Source organism: Martes martes (assembly GCF_963455335.1).
Source record: "Martes martes genome assembly, chromosome: 5".
In the NCBI taxonomy this organism is placed as follows: domain Eukaryota; kingdom Metazoa; phylum Chordata; class Mammalia; order Carnivora; family Mustelidae; genus Martes; species Martes martes.
The window spans coordinates 32,684,448-32,711,391 of NC_137892.1; the positions used below are offsets into that span (position 1 = coordinate 32,684,448).

Genomic DNA, 26,944 nt, shown 5'->3' on the forward strand with positions numbered 1-26,944 from the left:
AGTGACTATGTGGCCACAACCTCCACTGCTGCCCCACACAGGCTTAAGTGTCAGCTTGAGGAAATGACAATAGGGACAAGGAGGTAGAACACAGGGATGTGTGACACTTTTTTTTTTTTAAGCAAACCTATTATATTAAAATCTGAATTTTCAAGCCAGATCTACAGGAGGTGGGAGGTAGGAATGAGGTAGTTTGCTTTACTTTACAGAAGGGTTTATTATCCTCAACTCTCAGGTACTTAGGCTATATGCGTCATTCCCACTGGAAAGTCCGATCCAATTTACAGAAATTCCATTTACTCCACTTTCCTTGACCATGTCAATAACCCAGGCTACAGAAAAGGCTTTGAGGCCTTTCCCAGACCACCTCTCACAGCAGCTGCCCAGACACAGAGTCTCACTCCACCATCTTGCAGAGGGGGAAACAGGGCATGGGGAGGGGGCTGTTCCAGGTCACACACCAGGGTCCTCCCACCAGGAGAAAGTGCACAGATGCTGCTGTTATACAGGCCTCGGCTCTAACTTCTCAGCCAGACCGAGTGCACTAAAATCACTTTCCTGTCTTGGCTTTAATTTCCTCATCTGTAACATGGGGTAATAGTCCCACTTAGAACTGTTGTGATAATTAAGTGGAAACTGCCAAACTGCTGCCACATAGTATGTGCTCAGTGAGGCTAATGACCAAGGCAGATCCCATGCTTCTGAGTACATTCCTCACCTCACCCCTGCCCCAGACCAGCAAACCACAACACACTGACTGTGTCCAAATGTTGCTTTATCTTTCTGCAGGAAAGATCTTCACAGTATCAAAAGTAAAGAATTGAAAAACAAGAACAAAAACAAAACCAAACACAAAGAGAGCAGTGTTGGGCCAGCAGTACCATCAGCCCCCGGCCCACAGGCCAGTCCAGCCCCCAGGCTCTGAGTGAGGGGGCTGCGTAGCACCAGGAAGCGGCTCTGCGGAGGTCTTGAGGGGCCCCAGCACGGCACAGCATCCATTCAACTTTTGGTTGGTCCAGGACGGTGAGGAGCAGGGAGGATCTTGGGCAGGTGGGCAGGGATGTGGAGGAAGAAACTGTAGACCTTCAGCTGGCAGTTGGGGGTCTCAGGACACCCTGAAGCAGCTCGACCCGGCAGGGGGCTGAGAAAACAGAGCATGACCGTACCGTGAGTGAGCCTGTGCCCTAGCCTCCCTGTGCTGGCTCTGGGTTTCCATGGGTCCCCTGCGCAGGAGGAGCTGCCTGCTATTTTTTGCTCCCTGGGCTGAAAATATTGAATAGACTTCCTTGATTACCTTCAGCAGAGGATGCAGGTTGAGACCCTGCCAGGGGACAGCTCCCCGGTAGCATGTCTATCCCATCCAGGGTGGGGTAAGTGCCCCGACTCTGGCCTTTGCTCTCCTGCTGACAGGCGGGGGAGAGGCAGCATATGCACTCTGACTCCTGCCTCATGCTCCGGGGACACAGCCCAGGCTAGGTCCCGAATCCGTGCCGGCATTGCTTTTTCACACACTCTCCGGGCTCCTGATCCCACTCTGAGGAGGGTGGAAAAGGTCAATGGAGAGCCCTTATGGTGGGGTGGGGCAGGGAGGGAACATCCCCGTCTTGGGAAAGAGATCAACCAAAGAGGGAGTCCCTGAGAGAAGATGGCTGAATGAGGTTTCTTGGCTGACAGGGGCACTGGGCTGTGGGAGGAGGTATGCCCCTTTTTCTCTGAGAAGAGGCAACAAATCAAAGTGCCTGGGGTCCCCATAAATCCTGGGTCCTGTGGAAGTGGACAAAAGGGGCAGGAGGGCGCCCTAGCAGAAGCTCCTGATGTGTGGACATTTCATTTTGGCAAAAGACCAGGAGTTCAGCCCCTTCAGAGAGAGGGGCTGAGGTGAGTCTAAAGACAGTCCTGTCTCCAGGCAGCCCGAGGTGCCATAGGGAGCCCAGCCTCAAGGGTGGGGAATCCTGACCCAGAGGAGGACAAGAGACTCGGCTGAGCATCCAGGAAGTCTGCTGCCCTGGCACTGATAAGAGGAGGAGGAGGACAGGTGAGGACATCCTCCTGGGGTTCCCTGAGTTCAGCTCACCTGCCCCTGTTTCCTGTGCTTTAAAGGCAGTTGTGTGACCAGGCAGAAAAGGCCTGATCCCAGGGACAGAGCACAGGGTTAAGATAGGGCACTGCACAGCCATTAGGCTGCAAACCGCGCACCAAGGCCTGCGGGCCACTCTTCTCTCCTGCACTATGGTGCTCAGTCCAGTGGCTTCTTGGTCTTCTGTTCTCAGTCCACAGCGTCATCTGATATGTCAGCATTTCACACATAAGGACCTGTGTAGGTGGTTGGGAGAGGAGCCCCGAGCCCAGCTGGGGCTAGGTCTCTTCTTCAGGAGGCAGCTTAGCTATTAATTTCTTCATGGGGCTTGCCCTGGTTGGGGAGAGCGCTTACCAACTCCTCCATGCCTAAATGACCTCACTGAGGCCTTGGTCTATCTCATCTGCCCTCTCCCTGGTCCTCTGGGGCTAGCCCCTTCCTGCATGGCTTTAGCTGGAAAGCACCCTAAATGGCAGTCTACCAGGCCGGGCAAGTGAGATTCAACCCTGAGGCTAATAATGTCAGGAGTGGGGGCAGTCATCTGGGGATTAATGCTGCCTCGGCACTTGAGAGGCAGATGGTGAGGGAGTGGACGCCTGGTGGAGACAGCCCAGGGATGGCAGTGCAGGAAGGGCCCCTCAGGAACACAGGCAGGAGGGCTCTAAGGAGGGTCTGGCCTCTGGCTATGAAAGGACAGAGGCCTAGGCGTGAGGGGCCACAGGAGAAGAGATGGGGCCTGTGTCTTCAGAGCACATAGGTGTCACTGTGTCACTGCAGGGGCCGGGGCTGGCAAGCCACGAGCCCAACTCCGTGTGCTTCTGAGCATGAAATGGTGTGGTGGGGACACAAGGTGACAGAACTTGTGGAGAGGCAGTATATGCAACACTTGGGGGTCCTCCATACCTCACTGAGCTGTGCTGGGAGTGGTTTTCTTGAGGCTGAAGTTGGTCCAGTTCACAGCAACTTTCTGACGAGTTTGCTTTGCAGAATCCAAACAGAACCTGTTAGGTTTAACAGACACCAGGAAAGCACAATCAGAGGATCCCCCTCTCCTTGCTGGACCCCGTTTCTAGTCCCATGTGTCTTGGTCACTAAAGGAACCAAGTCAGCTCTGTACAACCCCTCTGGCTCCAGGGTATTGGGGCCTAGCAGGTTACGAGAGCTTTGCTGACCTTCTGGACAGAGTGCCTGTGAGCCCATGGAACAGCGTATGAAGACAGTGACACTGCCTCAGGATACAGGGTAGCCCCTCACGCTGTATTTTACTCTGGCTACAGTGGGCTGCCTCCTGCTCCCCTTGGTACTGGGCGTTGCTTTCAGCCTCAAACCTCTGTACCTACTAGCTCTGCTGTCACAAAGGCCCTGCTTGACCTGGCCCACTCATTCTTACTTCTCCGGTATCAGCCTGGTTCCCACCTCTTCTGGGAGCGCTGCCCGCCCCTAGATCTCAGCTTGGTCTGCACCCCCACATCCTTACTCCTCCAACAGCACTTACAGCTGGACTGTGTGTTTAGGCTCTTTCTCTCCATCTAGACTGCATCTGATTTGCCTCCAGCCCAGAGCTCAGCCCAGGCAGAGGAGAAAAAGTGCAAATGAATATACAAAGTGAATAAAGCTGGAGAAAGCCCTGGTTCTTGGGGCCTGAAGTGCCTCCTCCTCCCTGTCCCTTATACCTTCCCAGATGCCTTTTCCTACTGCGTGGCCACCTGGGTTCCAGCAGATAGACTGGTGGGAGCAAGCCTAGCAAGGCTCTCTCTCTGAGAGTGTCAGGGTGAGGGTGGGTGAGAAGGCATCCCCACACCTACCTCTTGAAGTACTCCACCTCCCGGTCTGTCTCATCCATCTCCACCCCATCCATGTCCTTGGGCAGGAACACATCGTCTAGGAAGACACAGCCAGGAGGGCTCAGTGCCCATGGCCAGGCCTCTGGGGTCATGCTCTCGGGGCAGCACTGCCCACACGCGAGGACTACCCTCCACCCTGTGGCCTGGCTGGGTGGGGGGGTCAACCACTCAGTTCCTGGTGCACTCACCCAAGGAGGCGGCCGTCTTCTCCTGCTTGTTGCGGCTCCGGCGGCTGCGGCCCTTGCCCTGTGGCAAGCTCTGTGGCCTTGCTGGGCCTGGGGGCTGCACAGACTCCTGTTCCAGAGGCCGTGTTTTGGCCTCACCTGGCCAGTTTCGCCAGGAGCTGCCCTTCTCATCGGCTTTGGGGCTGCCAGCCCAGCCTGGTCCCGGTTGGCTTCCCCGGCTCCCCTCTCCAGCCTCGGCACAGCTGCCCATTTTGGGAGGCTCTGGGGCCTTGCCTGGCTGCTTGGAGCTGGGGATCTGGCCCTTGGCACTGGGAGCCTCGAGGCTGGCTGGGGACCGGGGGGCTGGGCTTGCCTCATTCTTCTTGGCCTGACTGCCCTGTCTCTTGCCCTTCCGTGGCTTCCCACTTGAGGCCACAGGCTCGGGCAGCTCTTGCTTGTAACTGGGTACCTCCTTTGGGCTTGGCTCCTCAGGGCTAGGGTTGCCTGGCTTGGGTGTCTTGACCCAGATCACCCGGGAAAGGTTGGGCACGGCGTTGAGTCTCCTCACTAGCCCATTCTCAGGGATGATACCAGGAGGGGGCCCCCTCACCTCTGTCCATGGTGGGTGAGAGCCTCTCATTTCTGTCCATGGTGGGGCCGGCTCACCTGGAACTCGTAACGTGTGGTTCTGAGAGGACCCCAAAGTCAAAGGGGATAGGTCAAGGTTAATGTCAGGCCGTTGCTCTGAGGAGCCATTGAGGTTTGAGGGGGATAGGCTCTGGGGCTCTGGCTCAGCAGCCCCCTCCTTAGAGAATCCATTGCTGTCCATATTGAGCTCACACACACTGAAGCTGGCACGGATAGAGTCCTTGACAGTATTCTTGATCTCTTGTAGACGGCTGCTCAGGAAGCTGTTGACCCGATCCAGCTCCCGGTCAGGCCACTCCAAGAGCCTCTCCCTGGCAGGCCTTGGCTCCTGGCTTCCAGAAACACTACGATTCACCTGCTTTAGAGCTTCTGCTGCCAAGTGGGCCTTTTCCTTTTCCTGCCAATATAAGAAGCAGTTTCAGCTAGGGCCTGGCAGCTGCTAGGCACAGTGTGACACCTGACACATCAGACTGGGGCCCAGCTTTGCAGCTAACCGGCTAGATGCAGGGCCTTGGCCATCTGGGCCTGCTCCCCCACTCTGCAGGAGTGAGGATGAAATACAATGAGACCAGTGCATGTTCTGGGAATGGAGACAGACACAGAGGATAGGTTTTTATAGCTTGTTCATCAGAGTCCCAATGTCAGTCCTAGGGCCTAAAACCACAAGGACTCAAAGGGATAGGAATGCAGCTAACTGCACCTTGCCTGCCAGGTCTGACCTTAAGCATGCTGTTCATTCATTTGCTGAGTCTCAGTGGACTCATCTGCAAAAAGTGGAAAAAAATTCTGGGGTGAAGACCAAAGTGTGGATGCAAGAGAGGGAGATGGCTGCTACAGTCATTCTCTCCAGTTCTGCTGGTATTAGGGGCAAAAAAAGCTAGCATTATGGAGGCCTTTCAAGAAGTAAGATGGGGTGGTGAGACCACCATGGTAGGTCAGACACTCTGGGTGGCAGGAATGTGTGTATGGGTGCTATGGAAGGAGAAATTCTGTATAAAAGCCACTTACCACTCAGCTGCCTCAAGTAATCACGGCCAGTCCTAAAGTGTGCCTGATGGCCTACAATGCACAGCTACATGGGGCCCCACAAGTAAAAGCAGCTCCTCTGCCCAGGTGAGAACTGGGAGGCTAGACTCTCTCTGTCAGTGAACAGACACGGTTCTGGAGAATGACAGTGAAGTCTGTGGACTCTGAGTCACTCCATTCCTCTACCCAATCTCCACACACCAGCAGACCAAGGAGGCCTTTAGAGGGAGGTAAGAGACAGATATCAAAAGCCTATGGGAAGGAGGTGGTGGTGGTGGGCAAGGGGTTGGAGGACTTCCACCATTTCACATATTTCTAGCTAATTTGGGAATGGAGGGGGAGGAACAGGAAAAGGAAACTGGGGAGAGAAAAGAGGGTGTGCCACCATCTCAGAGTCAACTTAAAAGAGGGTGACCCTGTGCCCCAGTAGGGCTCTGCGACAGACCAGTACCACCGTTGTGGGACCTTGGACAAATCACTTACTCTCTCTGAACCTTACCGTTTCCCCTGGTGTATTTGGGAGAAAAACTGCCTACCTATAGCTCAGTGTTGCCCGGAGGACACCTGAGAGGGCATGTGTCCCCTTCCCCAAGTGCTGATGAAGCTGTGACTTGCTTGGCACTGTGGTGCTCAAGTGGGGAAGCAGCTGGGCCTGGAGCAGTGTGTCTGGCCTTGTGCCATGGAGTTTAAGGCCATGAGCAGAGCTCTGAGGCCACAGGGATGGATGAAGGACTGGAAGGCCCCTCACATCACTCCTCCCCTGTACCAGCACAGCTTTTTCTCTTAGGAATGGCGGTTCCATGGAGGACTTCAATTGCAAAAAAGAGTTCTGCTGCTTAACAAAGAAGTCTGAAAACAATTAGTTAGAGGGAGTGACATGGAACCAAGTGTGATTTGGTAGTGAGAGGAGAGCACAGAACACATGCTTTCTGTTAACGTGCGATGAGCCTGATCCTTTCCTCACATTGTCTCGTTTAATCCTTACAACTGCCCTTGTTGCGCCATTATCCTCAACTTGCAGATGAGGACACCTGACTTTGGCACAAATAAGGAACTGGCCCAAGGTTACACAGCTAGAAAGTGGCAGAGTTGGGACAGCACACCCAGGTGTGATCTGCAGTTCCTAGGTCTTTTAGTCCTGTTTGACGATCACTTCTTGACCAGTGACGATGAGGCCTGGGCTGGGCTCTGGGGGATTCAGCTGTGCATAAGGAGTCTGTTTGCGGACTTGAGTCTGCTGGGGGAGATGGGCGTGTAAATAGGCTGTTTAATTCGGAGTGACAGTGATAAGTGCTACAGGGAAGAAAGGACAAGATGCTCTGGGAACTCAGACTGGGCCATCAGAGGTGCTTCCCAGAGGAGACAGAAACTCTCTGGGCCCTGGAGAGTGACTGGGATCATCCTAGAGTGAAGACTAGCAGTTTTTAGGCAGCAGGAACAGCAAGTGACTGGGCATATATGATCTTTAGGGAATGCCAACATTCATAGGGAGAACTGGTACCCAGGTTTCTTTCAGGAGTGGTCAGGAGTGGCAGGTGGGAAGGCCAGGGAGGAGAGACTGAGAGAGGAATCTGGCAAGCTAAGCAGGGGCTGAAGAGCCCTGCAGGTCAGGTTCAAGTCTGCGTGTGATGCTGAGGGCAATGTTTGGCCACTGAAGGCTTTTTTAGTAGCAGCGGTAGGGTGGGGAGAAGTGGGTGGTTTGACCTACTGGGAGGTCATGTGGCCAGGACTCAAGGACAGGTGGGGAGATGGGATGAGCCACAAAAAAACAGCCACAAATACTGACGACCACTGGCGCCGCCGCCGCTTCCCTGACCACGCGTGTTCTCCGTTGAGACTTTCTGTGCATCACTGTTTCATCCCCGCAACCATCTGAGTTAGGCTCTACTGTTATTCTCATGTTGTGGATGAAGAAACTGAGGCTTAGAGGTGAAGTGATATGCCCAAGGTCATCCAGCAAGTGTGGCAGAGCCAGGTTTCAAACTGAGGTCCAATTCCAAGGCCCGCTGCTCTCGATTACCACGATGCATTCCTCCCAGGATGGCACCCTGGGTTCTGGTTCGGGCAACTTGGTGGCTGGTGGCGCCATCAACTAGACAACAGTGGAGAAGGAAGAGCAGGCCTCCTTGGAGAGAGAGAATAAGCTCAGTTTTGGATGTGCTCAGTCTGAGTACCAGGACATCTGTGAGGAGGTGCCTCATAGCAGCAGGAGTTGTCAATGTCAAGTGCAGGGAGGAAATATGAAGACATAGTGAACCAGGAAAAACACTACTTAGACGGCTTTCTTTGCCAGGGAGAGGGCCTCGAGGGGAGGGTCAGAAGAAAGGCAGAGTCGCCGATGAAGGAGACAAAAGAGAGGTCAGAGAAGGTAAGAAATTTGAAGAACACACATTCCCACTGTTCTTCCCTTCTGCCACCTGGCCAAGGACAGGTGAGCCAAAGAGAGCATGTTTGTAAAGGATAACCAATACAAAATGCCTAGTGGACAGAGAAGATGGGTTAAGAGGGTATGATTTAGCAACAAAGATGTCACTGGTGGTTCTGTGGCGGGGAGGGAGGAAAACGGTTTGCAATGAGCTGACAGGAAAAACAGTGAATGCAGACAGCAGTTTTCAAGAAATTTGGCTGGGATGGGAGGAAAGAGATAAGGCGATGGCAAGAGAGAGGCTGTATGCTCAAGGCACAAAAGAGAGAGTAGCGGGCACAGTGAAATGCTGATGGGAGCCAGCCTAGGAGAGGCCGGAGCCAGGGCAGGAAGCCGAGCTTAGACTGAGGTGGCGGGAAAGGACTGCACAGCCTTAAGCAGAAGGGGTAACTCTTCTCTCATGACAAGAAGGAAAGTCTGCCGGTGGAATGATAAGATGTTTGAGGGAGTGCCTATTCACTGGCTTTTTTCCTTGTTGAAACAGGAAATGAGCTCATCTAACAAAAAAGAAAAGCGGGGTGGGTAAAGCCTGGAGATTTGAGAAGAATCTGGAGGTCTGACAAAGGGTCTGTGAATAGAAGTGATGAACAAGTAGACCAGAGGCCTGCTAGGCAATGTGAGGGCTCAGGCAAGCAGGGGACCACACGGCCTGGGTGCCACAGACAGATGTGATCCAGCACTTTACTAGAGGTGTGGAAGGGGAGAGGCCGGGAGGGATCAAACCAAGGGCTGCGATTTTTCTGAGTGGGTGTAATAGAAGAGCAACAGGGCAAGGAAATGAGAGTATTGGTAAGACAGCGAGTGAATGATGGTCAGGAGATCTCTATGGCTTGGGAAGAGGAGAAAGGGCAGGTGACAGCCTTCAGCAGATTAAAAGGAGTGGCCAGGAGACTGTAGATGACAGAGCCAGGGTCAGTTTCAAAGGAGTAGGGGTTAGTACATGAGAGACAGTCATGGCCTGGAAATGGTACAAAGGAACAGAAAGATACTCAGCTTTTTTGGCCTCCTGAGGTGGGAGAGAATGAGCAGTCTCCACTGGACGGCTCCCAGGAGAAGCTGTGTTTTTGGTGGACAGCCAGACTGTGGTTAAGTCTGAGAGGTAGAGGAAGAACACTAGTGAGGAGGCTGATGCATAACGGATAATGACCATGACTGCCTATCACATGACCTTGTAACTGCCTGGTGCCATGTTGCACTCTGGCCTCTAGACTGGACCAGGCAGACAGAAGCTGTGCAGGTTTCTGAATGAGTGCATGGAGTGTGATAAACGGCAGGTGAGAGACACGTGTGAGGTACAGTACTGTGGAAGAAGTTACTTGAGGAGGTCTGAGCTTGGAAGGAAGTTGCCAGGAGGAAAAGGAGGGGAGAGAAGAGTGTTACTGGCCTTACCAGCAAATGGGTAGGGATGTGTGGGCACACAGATTTATGGAAAGCACACCAGACCCGGGAACTTCAAAGTATGCCTGCTTGCTGGGATCTAACTGGGAACCACTGCCTCAAGAAGCCAGGGAAGGCTAAGAGACTGCTGTTGCCCACCGGACCCTTCTGATCAGGCAACACTGGATGGGAGAAAGTAAGTGCTGACCATTTTCTGAAGGCAGTGGTGGGACCCCTTGGCTCACTACTTCAGGCTGCAGGGAAAGGGTCCTGGTTTGTCCTTTAGGCTGGAAAAAGATGTAGAATTGCTGCTGCTTTCCAGAGCACTAGGGCTGTTTGACCACCCAGGACCTGGAGCTAGCTGGTTGTCACACCCAACTCTTCAGCTGCTGGGCTCCCGCTCCCAAGTGTGGCGCTGTGCAGACGCAGCTGGGGGCAGGCAGGTGAAGAGGTAACGAGGTGGCAGGGGATGAGCTGCCAAGCCCCGGGGCTCGCCTGGGAGCAGGGCTGCCCAGGAATAGCTTACTGGATTCTCTCCTCAGCCCTCTGAGGAACTCACTCAGCCCATGGGCTGGGTCACTCCCATGGCTTCAATTACATCTCCAAACTGACAACTCCCAGCCCCACACCTCCATCTCCACTTGGAGGTCTCCCGAGAACCTCTGCGTCAATGTGCCCCAACTGAATTTCCTGTCTTCTGCCAATCCTGTCCTTGCTCAGTGAAGGGCACACCATCCTGCCAGTCACCCAGGCAAACACCTGGAAGACATCTCTGACTTCATCTCTGTTCCATAATCAGATCACCAAAGCCAGTCATGTCTGCTTCCCTTGCTCCAGACCCACCATCAATCAGCTTTCCCTGGGCCTCAGTTTCCCTTCTGGGAGTGTCATGCCTCTAGGCCACCTTCCACACTGCCACACGGTCATGGTGGCAAACAGATCTGACCAAGCACATCCTTTGATAAAAGCCCTGCAGTGACTCCCCCTCAGCGACAGGACCACGTCAGAACTCTTCAGCGGGACCTGTGAGGCCCTTTCTCTCTTCTACTAACTGTCCTGCCTCTCCTCTATTTGAGCTTGGACTACCCCCAACTGCTATGAATGTTCTATGCCTGCTGCCAGAAATGACTCTCCTGATAAAACAGAACTCACTCCCTGAAACTCAGCTCTCAAGCCAGCCTCTTGGTAAGCCATTTCCAGCGTGCCCAAGCAGGATGGGGGCTTCCCTCATCCCCGGGCTTGTCACATGATAACATGCTCATCCAGTTTTATGTCAGTCTCTCCACTGGACTGAGCTTCTCCAGGGTGAGAACTTAACTGTGTCGTGCTTTGGCTCCCAGTAGTTGCAGAAGTGTTTGCTGAATGAATAAATGACTGACTGACTGAAGCAAGTCCTGTGCTTTGAGGAATCCAGCAAGCAGCTTCTGAGGCCAGGACTCATCTTTCCTCCAATCACTGGCCCCAGGCTCCCTGACCCTGATGCCTCCCAAATGCATTCAGACCTTCCCAGAGCAGTGAGCTGTGCTGAAGCTTCTGGCAGCCAGCATCACTCATGCCCCACAAGTCTTGGGGGATTGGGGCGAGGGATTCCTCAGGGAGGAGAGGCAGTAGAACTAGGCTCCCCCCCCACACCCACCTTCTTTTTCAGCTTGTGCCGGGCCCGCTTGGCGGCCCTGGCGCTGTTGGGGGCTTTGGGCTCCGTGCTGTTGATGAATTCCAGCAGCTCATCCACATCTCGGTGGTCCACGGCGGGCTCCCCAGGGATCCCGCCCAGGGCGCCCCCCTTCACGGGCAGCTCCTCTTTCCGCCTGGTCAGCCTCGAGCGGAGCTTCTCTCGGATCTCTGTATAATTCCGACTCGTCGGGGCAGCGGGTGGCTGGGGGAGGGGGAGGTGCTGACGTTACACCATGGGCCTGGAAAGCCCGGAGCACTCCCACCCGCTGGCACCGAACATGTGGCGAGAAGCGAGACAACTGTTCTTTCTACTATAGCCGCAAAGGCCAAGTGGCTTCAGCCTCCGCCAGGCCCAGAGCTGAGGCAGCGGTGGGCGGAGGGAGTGGGAGGTACGTAACAGCATTGTGAGCACACTGACTTGGGAGCCAGGAAAGCAGGTTTGAGCCCGGGCTTTGTCACTTGGAAGCTGTATGACCTTGGGCAGGTCACTGAGTCTTTGTGTGCCTCGATTTTGTCATCTCTAAAATGAGAATAATTACTTTTAGCTTAAAGGTGACTAACAATGTAATTACTTTCATTTCTTCCGTCCTCAACTGCTCTACCCTACCCGGCGGCCCTTTCCTCTTCACTTTAGGAGACTTCTGAGCTGCTTTCGCCCTCTGTCCAGAAACAGCATGTACTCTGCCCTGAGCCTCCTGCCTGGTGCCATCTGGGCTCACGGCCTGTCCCTCGCTGGCTCTCACGCTTGGGGGACGGAGAGCCTTTGCTTCCATTCTGCTTTCATCACGCACAAGCGTTCGCTTCTCTGTGATTACACACGTATGCATGCTCATCAGAATCATAGCTTTCTCTCTGCCACTTCCTTTCCTTTTGCCTAAGGAAGAAAAGTCAATCTTAAGAGAAACCATGAAAAAAGCAAAGGTAGCAAGGTGTTTAAAAATCCCTACCTCACAAATGTGCTGTAAGGATCAAGTTAGCAGACACAGGCTGCGAGGACTCAGAGGGTCCCAGTGTGGTTATTATCCCTGTGAGGGGGCGGGGTGGGGGGGATCTTTGGGGAGAGCAGCTCCTTTGGCTCACCTTGACTGGCCCCCAGCCCTCTCTGGCCTGGGCAGGCTTACTCACCGCATTGTGGCCGAAGAACTCACAGTAGCAGCAGTCACAGAACTTTCCATCTCTCTGGTGAGTGGAGGATGAGGTGCAGGAGCTGCGCTCTGAGCTGCTGTCCTCTTCCTCACCCAGGCCCTCATCTGCTTCGCAGGGCTGGGGCAGCTGGCAGGCCAGACCACTGTGTGTAAACTTGTGTCCCTTGCACCCAGGGTCCCTGCTGATGGGGGAGAAAGACAAGCCCACAGGTGAGGGAAGGCAGGGAAAGAGCAGGCTGCAGCAGGAGCCTGGGGAAGCATCCCCACCACTGCTGTTCCGAATACCCTTCGTCTGCCTCATCCCACAAAGGCCAAGGCAGTCAGGTCATATCAGAGTCTCTCACAATAACAGCCAACACCCTCACTGTCTCTCAGGCCCTGTGCCTGCACCCATTGTGTGGCCCTCTTGGAGGATCACACAGTGGGCATGTATACCTCTCCATGCTACTGTATATCACACTTTACTCTGATGGTATGTTTGCCCACCTGTCTCTCAGAGCAGACTGCATTCCCTAAGGGCAGGAACTATGCCATTTCTATATTTGGGTCCCAGTGTGCAGCATAACAACAGTGTACACAGCATGTGCTCAGTAAGTAGGTATCCAAACAGATTAGTGGGCCGATGGCTATCCTGGAGCAACCGAAGGAGGCTGACAAGGTCGATTTCATCCTCTAAGGTTCTTGGATCGAGTCTGCCCCAGTGGGTAGAGCTGCCTTCGTGTGGGGCCTTAAAGTTAGGAAAGGAAATGTCCCATGTGGCCCAGACTCTAAGAGTGATTTTATTGTTTGGGTCTGGTACTCTAATTAGCATTATTATTTCTAACTGTCTCCCAAGTCCTCCAAAATAGATGTTGCTACCCCCATCCTGCAGTGGAAGTAACTTAAGAGTCCGAGCGCTTAACTGTTTTGCTCAAAGAGTGGCTAGGACTCAGCCTGTGCCTTGCAAAGCTCATGCTCTCCCATTGTACTGCTTTGCCTCTGGACTTTAGGATGCACTGGGGGCATAATGTAATACAGCCCATTTTTTCAGGGTAAGAAGACTTGGGCCCACCAAGTCCCATAATTGGAGCCAGAAGAGCAAAAGCCCCAGGTTGGACATCATAAGCTGGAGTGCCCTGGGGCTGGGGACAAGGGGTGGGAGCTAGGAGAAATGGCAGGATGAGGAGCAGTGAGGAGGCTTAGCTCTCAGGCAAGAAGTAGAAAATGAGGGGCAGGAACCATTATCAGTGGTACTCAGAGAAACTGAATCCAAACTAACCATTTCTCACCCACATTAGCAAAATCAAAGCACCCAGTGCTGCTGAAAATATGAAGAAACTAGTACCCCAAGATTGGTGGTTACATCAATTTGGAGAGCCCTTTGGAAAGCAATTTTTCAATGTGTATTAAGAATCCTCAAAAAAGACATTTTGACATCCTTTAAACTGAGAACTTCTTTCTTTCTGAGGGATCTATTCCAAGGAGAAAAAAAGCCAAAAGAGGAAAAAGCTTTAAGCAAAGCCATCTTTAGAGAGATTATTTACAATGTTGAAATACTGGTGACTTAAATCATCAGCAACTGGAAAACAGTGAAGTATACTATGGAGAATATCCTCCAGCCTTCAGCTGAGGCCAAGAAGACCACACAGGAACCAAACAAGGAAAGCTGAGTGAAACAGGACAACAAAAAGCTGCACACTTTATAGACTCCACCTCCATGTGGGAAAGACCTGCAAGGAAAACTGCCAGCACTGGTGGCGCTGGGGTGGTGGGATTTTAGAATAAGAAAATATAAATGCGCACTAAACACAGATCTGATTCATAATACAAAAATACACACTTATCGTCTCCAAAGAATTTTATCTTCCACATCTACATTACTATAAACTTCCTCAGTACTCAGAGTTACTTCAGGGAATCCTTAAGCCCGTACTTCTAAACTCAAACACAGATTTGGGTGCAAGGATGTTTATTACAGCCTTGTTTTTAGTGGCTAAAAACTAGAAATGCCCGGGGGTGCCTGGGTGGCTCAGTGGTTAAGCACTGCCTTTGGCTCAGGTCATGATCCCTAGGGTCCTGGGATTGAGCCCTGTGTCGTGTCGGGGCTCCCTGCTCAGTGGGGAGCCTCCTTCTCCCTCTGCCTGCCACTCTGCGTCCTTGTGCTCACACTCTCTGTCAAATGAATAAATAAAATCTTAAAAACAAAAACAAGAAATGCCCCAGTGTCCAGAAATAGGGGAATGATAAATTATGCTAGAGGTATACAGTAAGACATTTTGTGGTCACTTGAAAGTTTTTTTGAAGAATCTTAACTGGGAAAATGATCTATAATGTTAAAAAATAACTACACAACAATGTATAAACATGGACCTAATTTATATACAGAGACATCAGAAGGAAAATATACTGCAGTATTAGAAACTGGCGCACCTGGGTGGCCCAGTGGGTTGGGGATTCTGCCTTCGGCTTGGGTCATGATCTCAGGGTCCTGGGATCGAGTCCCGCGTCAGGCTCTCTGCTCAGCAGGGAGCCTGCTTCCCCCTCTCTCTCTGCCTGCCTCTTTGCCTACTTATGATCTCTCTCTCTGTCAAATACATAAATAAACTCTTAAAAAAAAAAAAAAGTTGATCATTAGCGGCACATGGGTGGCGCTCAGTCAGTTAGGTGTCCAGCTCTTGATTTCAGCTCAGGTTATGAAATTGAGCCCCGTGTTGGGCTCTGAGCTCACCGGGGAGTTTGCTTATGGATTTTCTTTCTCTCCCTCTGCCCCTCACCCTGCTCGTGCACATGTGCTCTCTCTCTCTCAAAATAAATAAATAAACCTTAAAAAAAGAAAAAAGTTTATTGTTAGATTGTGAGGAAATTTTTTCCTCATTAGACATCTCTGCATTTTTCCAAGTTTTTATTTTTTAAAAGATTTTATTATTTGACAGAGAGAAACACAGCGAGAGAGGAAACACAAGCAGGGGGAGTGGGAGAGGGAGAAGCAGGCTTCCCCGCAGCGCAAGGAGCCTGATGCAGGGCTTGATCCCAGGACCTTGGGATCATGACCCGAGCCAAAGGCAGACGCTTAATGACTGAGCCACCCAGGCAGGCGCCCCTCCGAGTTTTTAAAAAAACATAAACACCTACTTCTGATTGCAAAAACTATACAAAAGACATAGAGTCTACCTTTTTTTTATTTTCTAAGATTTACTTCTCTATCCTAGAGAGAGCATGAGCCGGGGGTGGGGGGTGGTAGAGGGGAGGAGAGAGAGAATCTCATGCAGATTCTGTAATGAGCACGGAGCCCAATGTGGGGCTCCATCCCAGACCCCGACATCATGACCCAAGCAGAAACCAAGAGTTGGATGCCCAACTTACCAAGCCACCGCAGTGCCCCTAGAATCTACCCTTAATTTCTACCCCAAAGGTAGCTTTGTAAAGTTTCTCAACGCAAGGCTGAAATTGGCAGGGAGTATGCCCTTCATGCCACTCACTTACCTGTGAGTGCTAGGGAGCTGCTGAGAGCTGGGAGGTGGGAGAAGAGGCCCGCTGCAGTGCCCGCTGCAGTGCCCGCTACAGGGGTGGCTGCACCCCGAGAATGGTGGAGGCATCTTCAGGAGCGGCATGCTGGTGGAGGGCAGGTGGGGGGTCTGACATGCCCCTGGGGTGTGGGGGGCTGCAGCAGCGGCAACAGGGCATTCTGAAGCCTGGGCAGGGAAAGGCGCTGCCGGGGTAGCAGGCAGCAGGTGTGGGTGGGGTGGTGAGCCGAAGGATCCGGGGTGAGATGGGATCAGCGATGCTGGCTGGGGGTGGTGGCCGGTGGGGCTGTTAGGTGGAGCAGTGAGGTCTGAGTGCCGGTGGTGCTCCGAGATAGAGAAAACCTCACCTGTGGATGGATGGGGAAGAAGGTCAGAGAGAGAGCCAAGACAGTGGAAAGGAAAGCCCAAGGGCTCACTGTCACAACATCCTGCTTACTGTGACCAGAGGGTACCTGTCTGGGGACAGCCTCTCAGCACAGTGGACCATGTGAACTTTTGGGAAGTCTAGCAGTACCTTGGGCTGGAGAGTTTTCCCTGCAGGGAGCAACTTGGCTAGTCAGGCTTGAGGAGCCCAGATCTGAGAGAAGGACCCAGGAATGCCCGCCCCATGGAAGGCCACAACACCTCTGCTGTGAAACAAGTAGGGGATATGTGTCCTGTCTCTTGGGGTCTCTCTAGGACTTGCATGCTTGTAAGCACTCCTCGAGCCCAGAAAAGGGTCTACAGAAGCCAGTGGAGCCACAGGCCAAAGCTCTGCCTCTGGGCCATGGGGACTGAGGCAGCCAGGGTATGCCAGACTCTGGGGTGGCCCAATATCAGAGAAGTGCGAAAAGGCTTTGCTGAGTCTTCTTTGGCTTATGGATCAAAATAAATGGAATTCTACTCAACTCCCACAATTCTGGGAGTAGCACCCCTTTGGAGAACTCAGGCCCTCAATTTTGTTATTCTTCTTCTTCTGTATTTTAATTCCAATATAGTTAACATGGAGTGTTACACTCATCTCAAGCCCTCAATTTACAAATAGACACTAATGAATATTTACATAGTACCTCAATAACCCGACTTTTTCTTTGGGTATCTAAAGGTTAACTCAGAGTATAAAGAAGGCTTATATAGATGTGACCTTGGCTAATAATCCTGGCAGTCTGCACCAGCAACTTCTGGTGCTTTTATACGTGTCCCTCAGGTGGAGAAAAGGAGGTCTAGGAAGACAAGGCACCCGGGTCCTCTGTGCTGCTGCAGGGGACAGGTGTTAGGTGGCTCATGTCCAAACTCCCTAAGGACACTCCCAGACTCCATTTTCTGTTCAGCCAGTGTTTACCACATCCCCTCCTGAATCTGAAGGGAAAGCTATCAGAGCCAATGACAATATTTTTCAACTTCAGAGATCTGGGGAAAGGAGTGTCATGGAGACAGTCAAGGGCTAGGTACCCCCTGCTTCCATCAGAACAGATCCTCTTTTACTTATTTTAATAACTAACCTGGTTTGTCTAATGAAGTGGTTAGAAAAACATAGCTCTCTACATTTATGGGCCTGGCTCTCTCCCGAGCTCAGAGACTCACCAGGGATGGTAGAAGGACTCCCGAGTGAGCTACCCGGCACGGCCCCACTGGAGTGCGGAGAGTTCCAGAGGCCCGAGAGCTTATGTGCTGACAGGAAGGAGCTGGGATCCCAGTCCCCTGAGTTCCCATGGCAGGAGGAGGAGGACGAGGACGATGAAGAGGAGGACGAAGAGGAATGAGAGTCACCCCCACAAGACTGTGATTTGCAGGATGTGTGTGACAAGGAGATCTGGAGAAGGGGGAAGAAAAAGGCTCATGGTAAAACAGCAAACATCAGAGCTGACCCTCTGCTGCCTTAACTTACTCAGGAGTACCTCCTCCTCCAAGCCCTGTGCCATGGCCAAAGTACAATTCCCACAACACCAGGTGCAAGGGCAAGGCCTTTGCCGGGGGAGGAGCAGTGATGCTCCCAATAAAGTGAAGTGTGTGGATAGTGCCGAGAGAGACTACGGTAGAGATACAGACTGCCTGTCAACTGTGGGCCTTTAGGGAGTCCTGAGAGCTGCCAAGGAGAGGAAGGGTCTTTAAGTCCAAAATCGTAAGCTGATACAATCCTGGGGTAAGAGAGGGACTGCAGGGAAAGGAGAAACAAAGAAATTCTGGCTGCTGTGATTCAGGAGATGCCACTTAGATGGCTCCTGGGCACCTCGGAGGCTTTCTAACTGAGGCACACGGTGGACTCTCAAACCAACCTTTGCCATCCTTGTAATACTGGTTGGCTTTCAAGCTGTCACAGGGCTGAAGGCAGCACGGTGACACAGAAGGGGCAGAATCTCCATTGACAGTACCTACAAGCAGGCCCTCACACCACAAAAGCTCCCCTCAGGGCCAAGGGGGTGCCTGCAGCCTCTCCGTTCTTGCCCGACTGTGAACCCAAGCTGCTACTGCTGTCTGGAAACGGCCCAGCAGCCCCTCAGGGCTTGGGTGCAGGGGCTGCTGGAGGAGAGCCACCTGAGAGGGCAGAGAAGGAATAGCTCAACAGCCTGATCTCTCTGGGCAGGGTGCCCTCCTGCATTCAGGGACCCCCTTCTCAACCGTTACCTACCGCCACTGCATGCTCTCGACCTGTCTGCCTTTCATCTTCCTCCATGCTCTTTCGGCAACTCTGGCAGACCCACAGAGGCATCTCGCCTAGGAGATTCTTGACAAGCTTTGGCATGAAGTCAGGGGGCAGCTTCTCACCCTGCAACACCAGTCCGTTTTGGGAAGGGCCTTCTTCCCAGCCTTTGCGTTCCCGATGACATAGCAGGCAGCAAGTCTGCACAGACTGGGTGGAGGTGGGGGGAACCTGTCCAACAGACAGAAACAGGGTTTCCCAGGAGGGGAAAGGCTCTGCTTAGAAATAGTATTAACCATACTAATAACTTCACTTATTATGTGCCAGGCACTGGGTTAGGCACTTTCTATACACAAGTTTAGTCCTTGTAATAGCTCTGCAAACTAGGTGTTACTCCTTTTTCTTTTCTTTAAAGATGAAAGAACAGATTTTGAGAAGTTAAGTAACTTGCCCAAGGATATAGAGCTAGTGAGTGGCTGAATTAGGAGTTGAACTCCAGTTGACTTCAAATCTTGAAGGTTATCTTGAAGGTTAAAGGAAAGTCCCCTTCCTTCTCTGGCATGTCTGGGAGAGGCCACAAATCCTGGGCTGTCTTTGCAGTCCACAGACCAATCCCCACCTGGAGGTTGGGAAGATCCTTTCAGTTAATGTTGAGTTTGAGAGAACGTGTGGCTTTCCTGAAAGCTGCACAATTCTATTAGGAGCACAGCAGCATTTTGGAGGAGGGGTTTGTAGAGCTAACCAGAAAGCATTAATTCAACATAAAACTGAGTTGGAGAAAGGGTAAAGCAGACCCTGGTGCTTCTGAGAGGCAGTGAGGCATGGTGAAAAGAACCTGGGCTTTGGGAGTCAGACTGACCTGCATTCCAATGCCTGACCAAGCACACATTAGCTGGGTGATCTTGAGCAAGTTACTTAACTTTCTGAGCTCCAATTTCCTACCTATCTTGCAGAGTTGATGTGAGACTCAATGCATAAAAAGGGAAAGTGCCTAGCCCCGTGCATGCTCAAAGCATAGCCCCAATACACAGTAATTATTATTTGGACTTTTTTCCTTCTAGGACAAATGGCATAGAAATATAAGTCTATAGGTTTTTATGTCATATCGGGGGTACTGATTGGGAGACTGATTACATTTAATGACCCCAATTAGTGGCTTTCCTATATTCTGCAGCTTTGGAAAGCCCCTATGCTCACCGCTATACCACCACCACCACTGCTTCCAGGGCTATTCTGCAACTTTGTAGAACCCTCTTTCTCTGACACTGGGGCTGGTCACATCACTTTCTTTGGCCAATGGGATGTTAGCAAATTTGCTCCCAGCATAAGCTGGAAAAGTATGTATGCATTTCTACTTGGTTCTTTGCATGGCTGGGCTTGCTCACTCTTGCACCCCTGCCTGCCATGAGAACATGACCGGGCTAGCTGCTGGAGTGATGTGAGAGATGTGTGGAGAAATCTGAGTCTTCCTTGCTGATTGGCCAGTGGATCAGGTACATGAGTGAGCCCAGGTGAGATCAGCCAAGCTGGCCCTGATCGACAGAAACACCCAGTCAACCCAGAGACTCATGAGAAATAATAAATGGTGCTGTTTTAAGCCATTAAGTTTTGGGGTGGTTTGTTACATGCAACAGTTATATTAACTGATATACCTTCCAAACTTACCCACCACTAGGTAACAGGTGTTTGCAGAGGCCTAAGCAAAGGAATAAGGGAATCATCCTCATCCTACCAAGAAAATAAATGCCATCATCTTTCTCAAATAAAATCACCTTCTCACAATAAATTGGCATCAGGGTATCCTTAAATCTGTAATGTTACAATTACACTGACCTCGGTCTCTGGTTTCTAGAAAAAGAAAGGAACCAAACAGTAGTACCAGGAGCATAATGAAATATCTGGGGAAGAACAAGGATGTTGGAAAAGAGTAACAGAGAGAGAGAAATCTTAAACGTGGAACCTATGTGAGACACTGCCTAAAAAGTTTCAGTGGACAACACAGCTGTTAACTGCAGCTGTAAAAGGATATAGCTTCTAACCCACTGGTGGTATCTCATGGAAGGGTGGGAGATTGAGGGAGAAGGACGGTACCTGGAGAAGTCAAGGCAAAGGGGGCGTTTTTGAGAAGTGTTCCCAGGAAACTTTTCATAGCTGTAAGATGCCATAACAACTCCAGAGGGAGGAGGTGAGGCCAACACCCAAGTCCCTTTCCCTGTGCTAATGGTGACCACAGTCTTAAGGAAAACACCAGGATGTGTAGTTTTACTACAACAGAGTTTCATTTCATTTGGGTATTAGGTTCTAAAGTTACTACATAGGAGGAAAATCTTGTCTGAGTAAAAATTATTCCGAAATTCTTTGTATAGCCTGTGATGTAAAGTATATATAGTCTGGGCACAAACAAGATAACAACTGTAAAACACATATGGCAATGTTCAATAAGTGGTTTTTATTTTTTTTCTCTTTTAAAAGCATATACAGAATTCTTACAAGTTAAATGTGTGATCAGTGCGACTGTACCTAGTGCCAAAGTACTTGTGGGAGGCACTGGACGCAGGGGAATTAAAACTGGCTTTGGCACTTATCTTGGGCCTCCACCACTTACCAGATGTAGGATGTTGGGCAAGTTCTAGTCTCTGTCTCTTCATCTGTAAAATGGGATTAAGTCCTAACTTGTATGGTTGGCTGTGAACATTGAATGGACAAAGCACCTAGTCCAGTGCCAGGCCCATTAATACACTGCCTCAACATAGGATACTAATTAAGAATATGATGGGAGTGATGGGAAACACTTAAATTCAGGACCAGGCTTGAAAAATATAGAAAATACAGTCACAGTATTTTATAAGAATGCAAGCATCTTTCATGTGGAATGAATTTAAGGTGACTTAGACATCTTAATCTCTGTCCTCTACCCCACAGTCATTCTTTAAGTTCCCCCAAATATTCTCATATATTCTCCTATCCCTACCTCATGCCTTTGCTGAAGGGGATCCTCTGCTTCAAACTCCCTTCCTTCCCAACTTTACCAGGAAGTAGCTAGGCAGGGCTTAAACCCAACCCCATCGAAGCCTTCCCAGAGAGTCCCTCTTGTAATTCCTCTCTCCTCCCCATATCTGCATAGCGCATTATGCCTTGCTTACAGAATCTGTGCATTCTACTTCATTTCTTTACCTGTATTTCCTGTCCCTTCTATTAGATTGCGCTCCTAGAGGATAAGTATCAGGTCTGATTCTTGTCTGGATCTCTCACTGTAGCACAGGGCCTGGGCTCAGCTAGGCACATAATGGCTAAATCAGATTTGTTAAGTATCGCTGTGGCAATACAGCTTAGCAAGACAGTGCTTGAAATTTTGAAATTTTTGCTTCTCACAGAAAAAGGCCATCTCCCTACCCTGGACCTTCACCTGAATGGTTCCAATGTCAAGCGTGGAAGAGTGGAAGATCACATTCCTTGGGGATTACAATGAGATGGCCTCATTCATGGAAATAATGTGGCTCTTCCTAGAGCCAAACTGGTCCACATAATAAATGAGGTTAGCCATCAATGGAAGTAAATTTACAGGACAAGCTGTCTTTCCAGTTAAAGGAAAAAAACACCAGGCCTGGTAAGCTAATTAGGTCCTAACTGAAGTGGGGATGATACCACCTCATACTGCATAAGGTTGCCCAGAGAATTAAGTGACATTAGAGATGCAAAGGTTAGCCCAAGGATTCCATGCAATAAACACTCAATCTATTACCTTGGCCCTCTGGCCATTCTGTTCTTAATAAAAAGCTACAGTGGAATCTAGTTACTCATGGTCCTGAGTTTGATATACCTGAGTTTTTCCTTCTGGGCCAGGGAATTCTTGGGGCTACCCCCAAAGCTGTTTTAACCCTAAGCCTTGGTGCCTGCCCCTGAATACAATGCCTGGTGGGGCCTAGGAACTTTTTTCTCTGACATTTTCTTTTCTTCTGCCACAGAATGGTGAGAATCCTGAGACTGGAGATGTTATATGCAGCCTGTACTACCAGTGTTTCTGCAAATTTTTCCTTTGGCAGAGAAAAGCTCTTGGTTCAGAATTCCCTTTGAATGCAATCTCCTGCCATTTTTCAAATTCCTGGCAATCATGATCCCTTATGCCTCGAAGTCAACTCGGGCTTTCAACTAGCTGTTCTCAAGCTGCATTTTTAACATCAGGCACAGTATTCCCACACAAGAACATGAACAATAAATATTTATCAAATGAATGAAACACCCAACCATTTTTCTTCATCACAAAGCCTAGGGAACTGATCCTTAAACCCAATAGCCCTGGGCAGCAATTATTCCTTCTCACTGCAGTTTAAATTTCAGAGCCTCTCCAGATAAATGTCTAGTTCTAGGTAAAAAATGGGGGGGAGAACAAGGAAAGATTCTAGGGGGTTTCTAGATTTGGGATCTGCTAAAAAAAAATCTCCAACATTAAATTCTGCTTCACTCCAGGCAAAACCAGCATCTCCGAAAGTGTGGGGTTACTCATACAAGGGATCCATGTTTTAGCATGCACATCCCCAGGGCAGTCAAGGAGTCAGGTGAACCCTAGACTGTGGCCACTCCCAGCCCAGGGGGGTGGCGTGTACAGTCATTACAATCATTATCTCTGCTCCCTCTCTTGACCAGGCCCCAAACTTTTCTGTCTTGGCCTGAGAAACATTATGCTGTGATAGTGTAGATTTTCCTGGAGAAGAGTAGTTAAAATCAAAGAAAAAGGAAGCCAATTTTTCTCACGAAACATCATTTTTACTTGAAAGAATGACTGACAAGCGGGTTATTCAGACTTGGAAACTGCCAGTCATTTTCTCAAAAAATGAACAAAATGAGCCTGTCACTTCAAGGAAAACAAACATTTTTTTTTTTTGTGGCCAATGACAAAATTCAAGCTTTCAGGCAAAAATCAGAATTTTGGGAATTTGGATATTAGGATTTTGTATCCATCATCATGAACTTAACAGCTTCCCAATACTTAAAGACTTTTCTGGTAAAAATGACGGTGATATTAACAAATGTAGTCTTCTGACACTGTAAAATGAAATGGAAAAACATCTGGAAGAGCTGCATAACTCAGTGAGCCTATTTTCCAAATGAGCAAAGCATGATGTTTTAGAATCATGCACTGGTAAAAAAAATCCATTCAAAGTGCTAGATAAACCGACAAATTTCAATGTAAATGAGTATAAAGACTTCATTGATATGGTCTCAGATTCCATATTGTAGAGATCAGCAATCACCTGAAAAGACTATTAAAATACTCCTTCCATTTCCAACTACATTATCTATTTGGGGCTAGATTTTAAAAATATACTTCAAAACAATGTACTGCAACAGATGGGATACAGAAACATATATGAGCATCAGCTTCTTTTTATTAAGCCAGACAAAGAAATTTGCAAAAAGGAAAATGAGACCATTCTTCTATTTTTTTTTGAAAATGTATTTTTCATTAAAAAAATATTCATGTTAACATGATAGGCTTAATATTGTTATTCTTAAAAAAATTAGTTAAAATATTTTTAAGCTTCCTCAGTTTTAATACTTAATTTGGTAAATATCAATAGATAAAACCAACAAAACAAAGTCCTTTTGGGTCCTCGGTAATTTTTAGGAGTGTAAAAGGGTCTCAGACCAAACACTTTGAGAACTGCTAATGTAAAGCCTCTAAAGGCTCCTGTCATCTGGCGGGTGCACATTTAGCAACAGTCACTATGAAAATGATAGCGTTTCTGGCACATCTGGAAAGCTCTTTGGGGCATGAATAAATTTTCCATTTCACCTTTCTGTCCACAATTTGGGAACTGCTGGGGAATAATCCAGGTCACCAGAACAGGCAGCTATCAAGGTCTGCTCTGAAGGTGGATCTAATATCCAGCACTAAACCTGCTCTCATTCCTCTCATGGATTCCTTTTAACCCCAAGAGTTTGTGTACATTTGTAGAGGATTCCCCCAAGACGTATGCTGTATCTAACCAGTGGCCCTGCAATAGCTTCCAAGTTCTATTCTGAAATGATCCCATTAGAGCACTCTATTCTCAAGGCACCCAACTGCAAGAGCTTCCCTGTCACCAAGGCAGACAGAGGACAACAGAAGCAGCCAAAATTTCCTTCTAGAAGCAGAGAAAAATGACTAATCCCTAGCCTAGCAAAGCTCATCAGCCCAGTCATTGCCACTTACTTTTCCATTCACCCATTCCTTCCCTCATTCAATGAACATGCTCAGAGCCCATTCTCATTGTGCTAGGTGCTGGGAAACATCAAATGATACAGAATCCCTGCCTAAGAACACATGCTTAAACCAGGCAGGTTCTTGCATGGGGTTGTCAATACTCCCAAACTCCCAGATGCTTCATTTTGGAGAATCAGGCAGGAACACAAATTACAATGACACCCAATTAAAACTAATGTAACAAAGTAATATACAAATTAAAACAACCATCCAACCAGGACACTAGGCTTCTCTAGTTTATGTAAGCTTACTATGTGCCTTCTCACATACTTATCCAGTTTGAGGATCTCCTTCCTTTAGCTCCTCTTTCCGACCCTGGTCCCTCTTTAATCTCCTGGCTCCTTTCTGGTTGTGCTCACTACCATGACACCTTCTGGCCCCTGCGTTTCATGTCTTGGCCCCAGCTAACCTCTCCATGTTTCACTTCCATGTGCAACACCTGACAATCTCAGGTTCCATTCATACTGCTCCAATACACCTTGCCCTGCAAGCCTCAGTATCTCAGTTCTACTCCTAAGCAAATTTGTACTCATGCCCTAAGATCTTGGTCAAAGGTTAATGCAGTTTTTGCTGGACCAGGCTAAGGAGAAATAATTCTTTCACTATAGCACCTATTATACTGTGCCACATATTTTGTCTGCCTCAAACCCCTGGAGGAATAAGAACTCTTTGGGGGCAGGGAGTGCATCCTGGTCATTTAAGTGTGCCCAAGAACCTAGGCTTGGCATGGACTGGACACACAGTAGACACTGACTGAATAGATGAATAAATGCTTAAAGCCCACCTGGCTCCATTTCAGTTGCTCTACACAAAGGATAGACTCTAAAGACACAGCTGAACTAGTCCTTTCCTGGGTATGCTATGCTAACAGCATAGCTGTCACTCTGGGTCACTGATAAGGGTATCAGTGCTAAAGTTAATTCTTAAGGAGGTCATATAACTGTACCACAATGCTCTGGAGCTTTCACCCAAACTCCCACTCAGGCTGTTGGCTCAGTTCCTTCCTGAAAGAACAACTGTTTTACGCCAGCTGGTTTGTGGAGAATCCTCTCTGGTTGTACAAGCTCAGTCAAGGATAGGGCAGCGAGTCTCTCTGACCCCAGTGGCCTCCCCGCCGCCCCCCAGGCTGGCTCACCTGTTGAACCGGCTTCCTGGGTACAATCAGCCGCCGGAAGGTGTAAACTACTATTATTAACCTAGAATTTCAGGCAAACCGTATTACCTACTCTGTCACCCCAGTACAGATTTCTTATGGGTGGAAGAGTATGAACTTTGGAGACAGACTGTTGCGAGTTCAAATCCCAGTTCTGCCATTTCAGTATGATCTTGGATTATTACTCAATTTCTTTGAGCCTCAATTTCCTCATTTATGAAATGAGAATAAAACCATACTTCACAAAGTTGTGAGGACAGAAGGAAATAAATTATGTAAAGTACCTGGCCTGGGCCTGGCACACAGTAGGTGCTCAATACCCGTTAGTTTCTTTCCTCTTCTGTCCTGGAAGAAATGACAGGGAAACTTACTAAGTGAGACTTGCCCAATCCAAAGTTATTACTTGAAGCACAGGACAGAGGACTAGACAGGTGACCTTCAAGGCCCCTTTGTACCCTCCCATCCACAATTTCTGGCTACAACTTCCTAGTAAGACCCTTCAGTATTTTAGGGCCCTTCTTTTTGCCTCAGTTTCCCTTTATCACTTTTCAGAGTAGATGAAGAGGTCTATTCATTTCAGAATGGAGGGGGAACCACAAAGGGAGCTGGAGCTGAGAGCCTTGAGGAGGGTCTAAAGGGAGATGGTCTAGGACTGTAGCATGTTCATCTACGTACAGGTTGAAGGATGAGGGGGGAACCATGGGGACAGAACCAAAGGGTGCAAACACAGGGCCTTTCCTGAGATGTAAGACCTCTTCTCCTCAGTCCTTTTCTGCTCTGCACATCCTGCCAGGAAGAACCATTAACCACTCCTTTCCCTAATATCTGTTTCTCTCCTCAAATACATAAAGCACTTACACCTTCACTCATGCTTTTCCCTCTGCCTCTTCCTTGTACAATTTGAGTGTTACCTCCTCCTAAGTCCATAGGCAGAATAAACTGTGCTTTGCTGGGGAATGTCCTAACATTTCTTACGTATCTCCTGAACAGAGCTTATCATCTATGTATCCCTGTGTTTGAAATCTGTCTTCTCCAGAACACTAA

General features: G+C 49.5%; 1 protein-coding gene across 11 annotated transcripts in view; it reads right to left on the reverse strand.

Annotated features, from left to right (window-relative positions):
* Nucleotides 1-757: 757 nt before the first annotated feature.
* Nucleotides 758-26,944, reverse strand: part of FAM193B (family with sequence similarity 193 member B) — a 31,851-nt gene continuing 5,664 nt past the window's right edge. Inside the window, exons 1-11 of one of the 11 annotated variants that reach the window (XM_080803972.1) lie at nt 26,185-26,226; nt 20,169-20,231; nt 18,629-18,734; nt 17,447-17,675; nt 15,843-16,230; nt 12,361-12,562; nt 11,198-11,437; nt 4,110-5,130; nt 3,883-3,958; nt 2,981-3,078; nt 758-1,141 (exon numbers count right to left, since the gene is read on the reverse strand). In XM_080803972.1, the coding sequence (XP_080660098.1) occupies nt 2,982-3,078; nt 3,883-3,958; nt 4,110-5,130; nt 11,198-11,437; nt 12,361-12,562; nt 15,843-16,230; nt 17,447-17,675; nt 18,629-18,734; nt 20,169-20,230 (2,421 nt within the window). In that variant the 5' untranslated portion in view covers nt 20,231; nt 26,185-26,226 and the 3' untranslated portion in view covers nt 758-1,141; nt 2,981. Of the gene's footprint in view, nt 1,142-2,980; nt 3,079-3,882; nt 3,959-4,109; nt 5,131-11,197; nt 11,438-12,360; nt 12,563-15,842; nt 16,231-17,446; nt 17,676-18,491; nt 18,735-20,168; nt 20,232-26,184; nt 26,241-26,944 lie in introns of those variants that run through there. The other 10 variants (XM_080803974.1, XM_080803967.1, XM_080803969.1 and 7 more) reach the window with 10 other exon arrangements.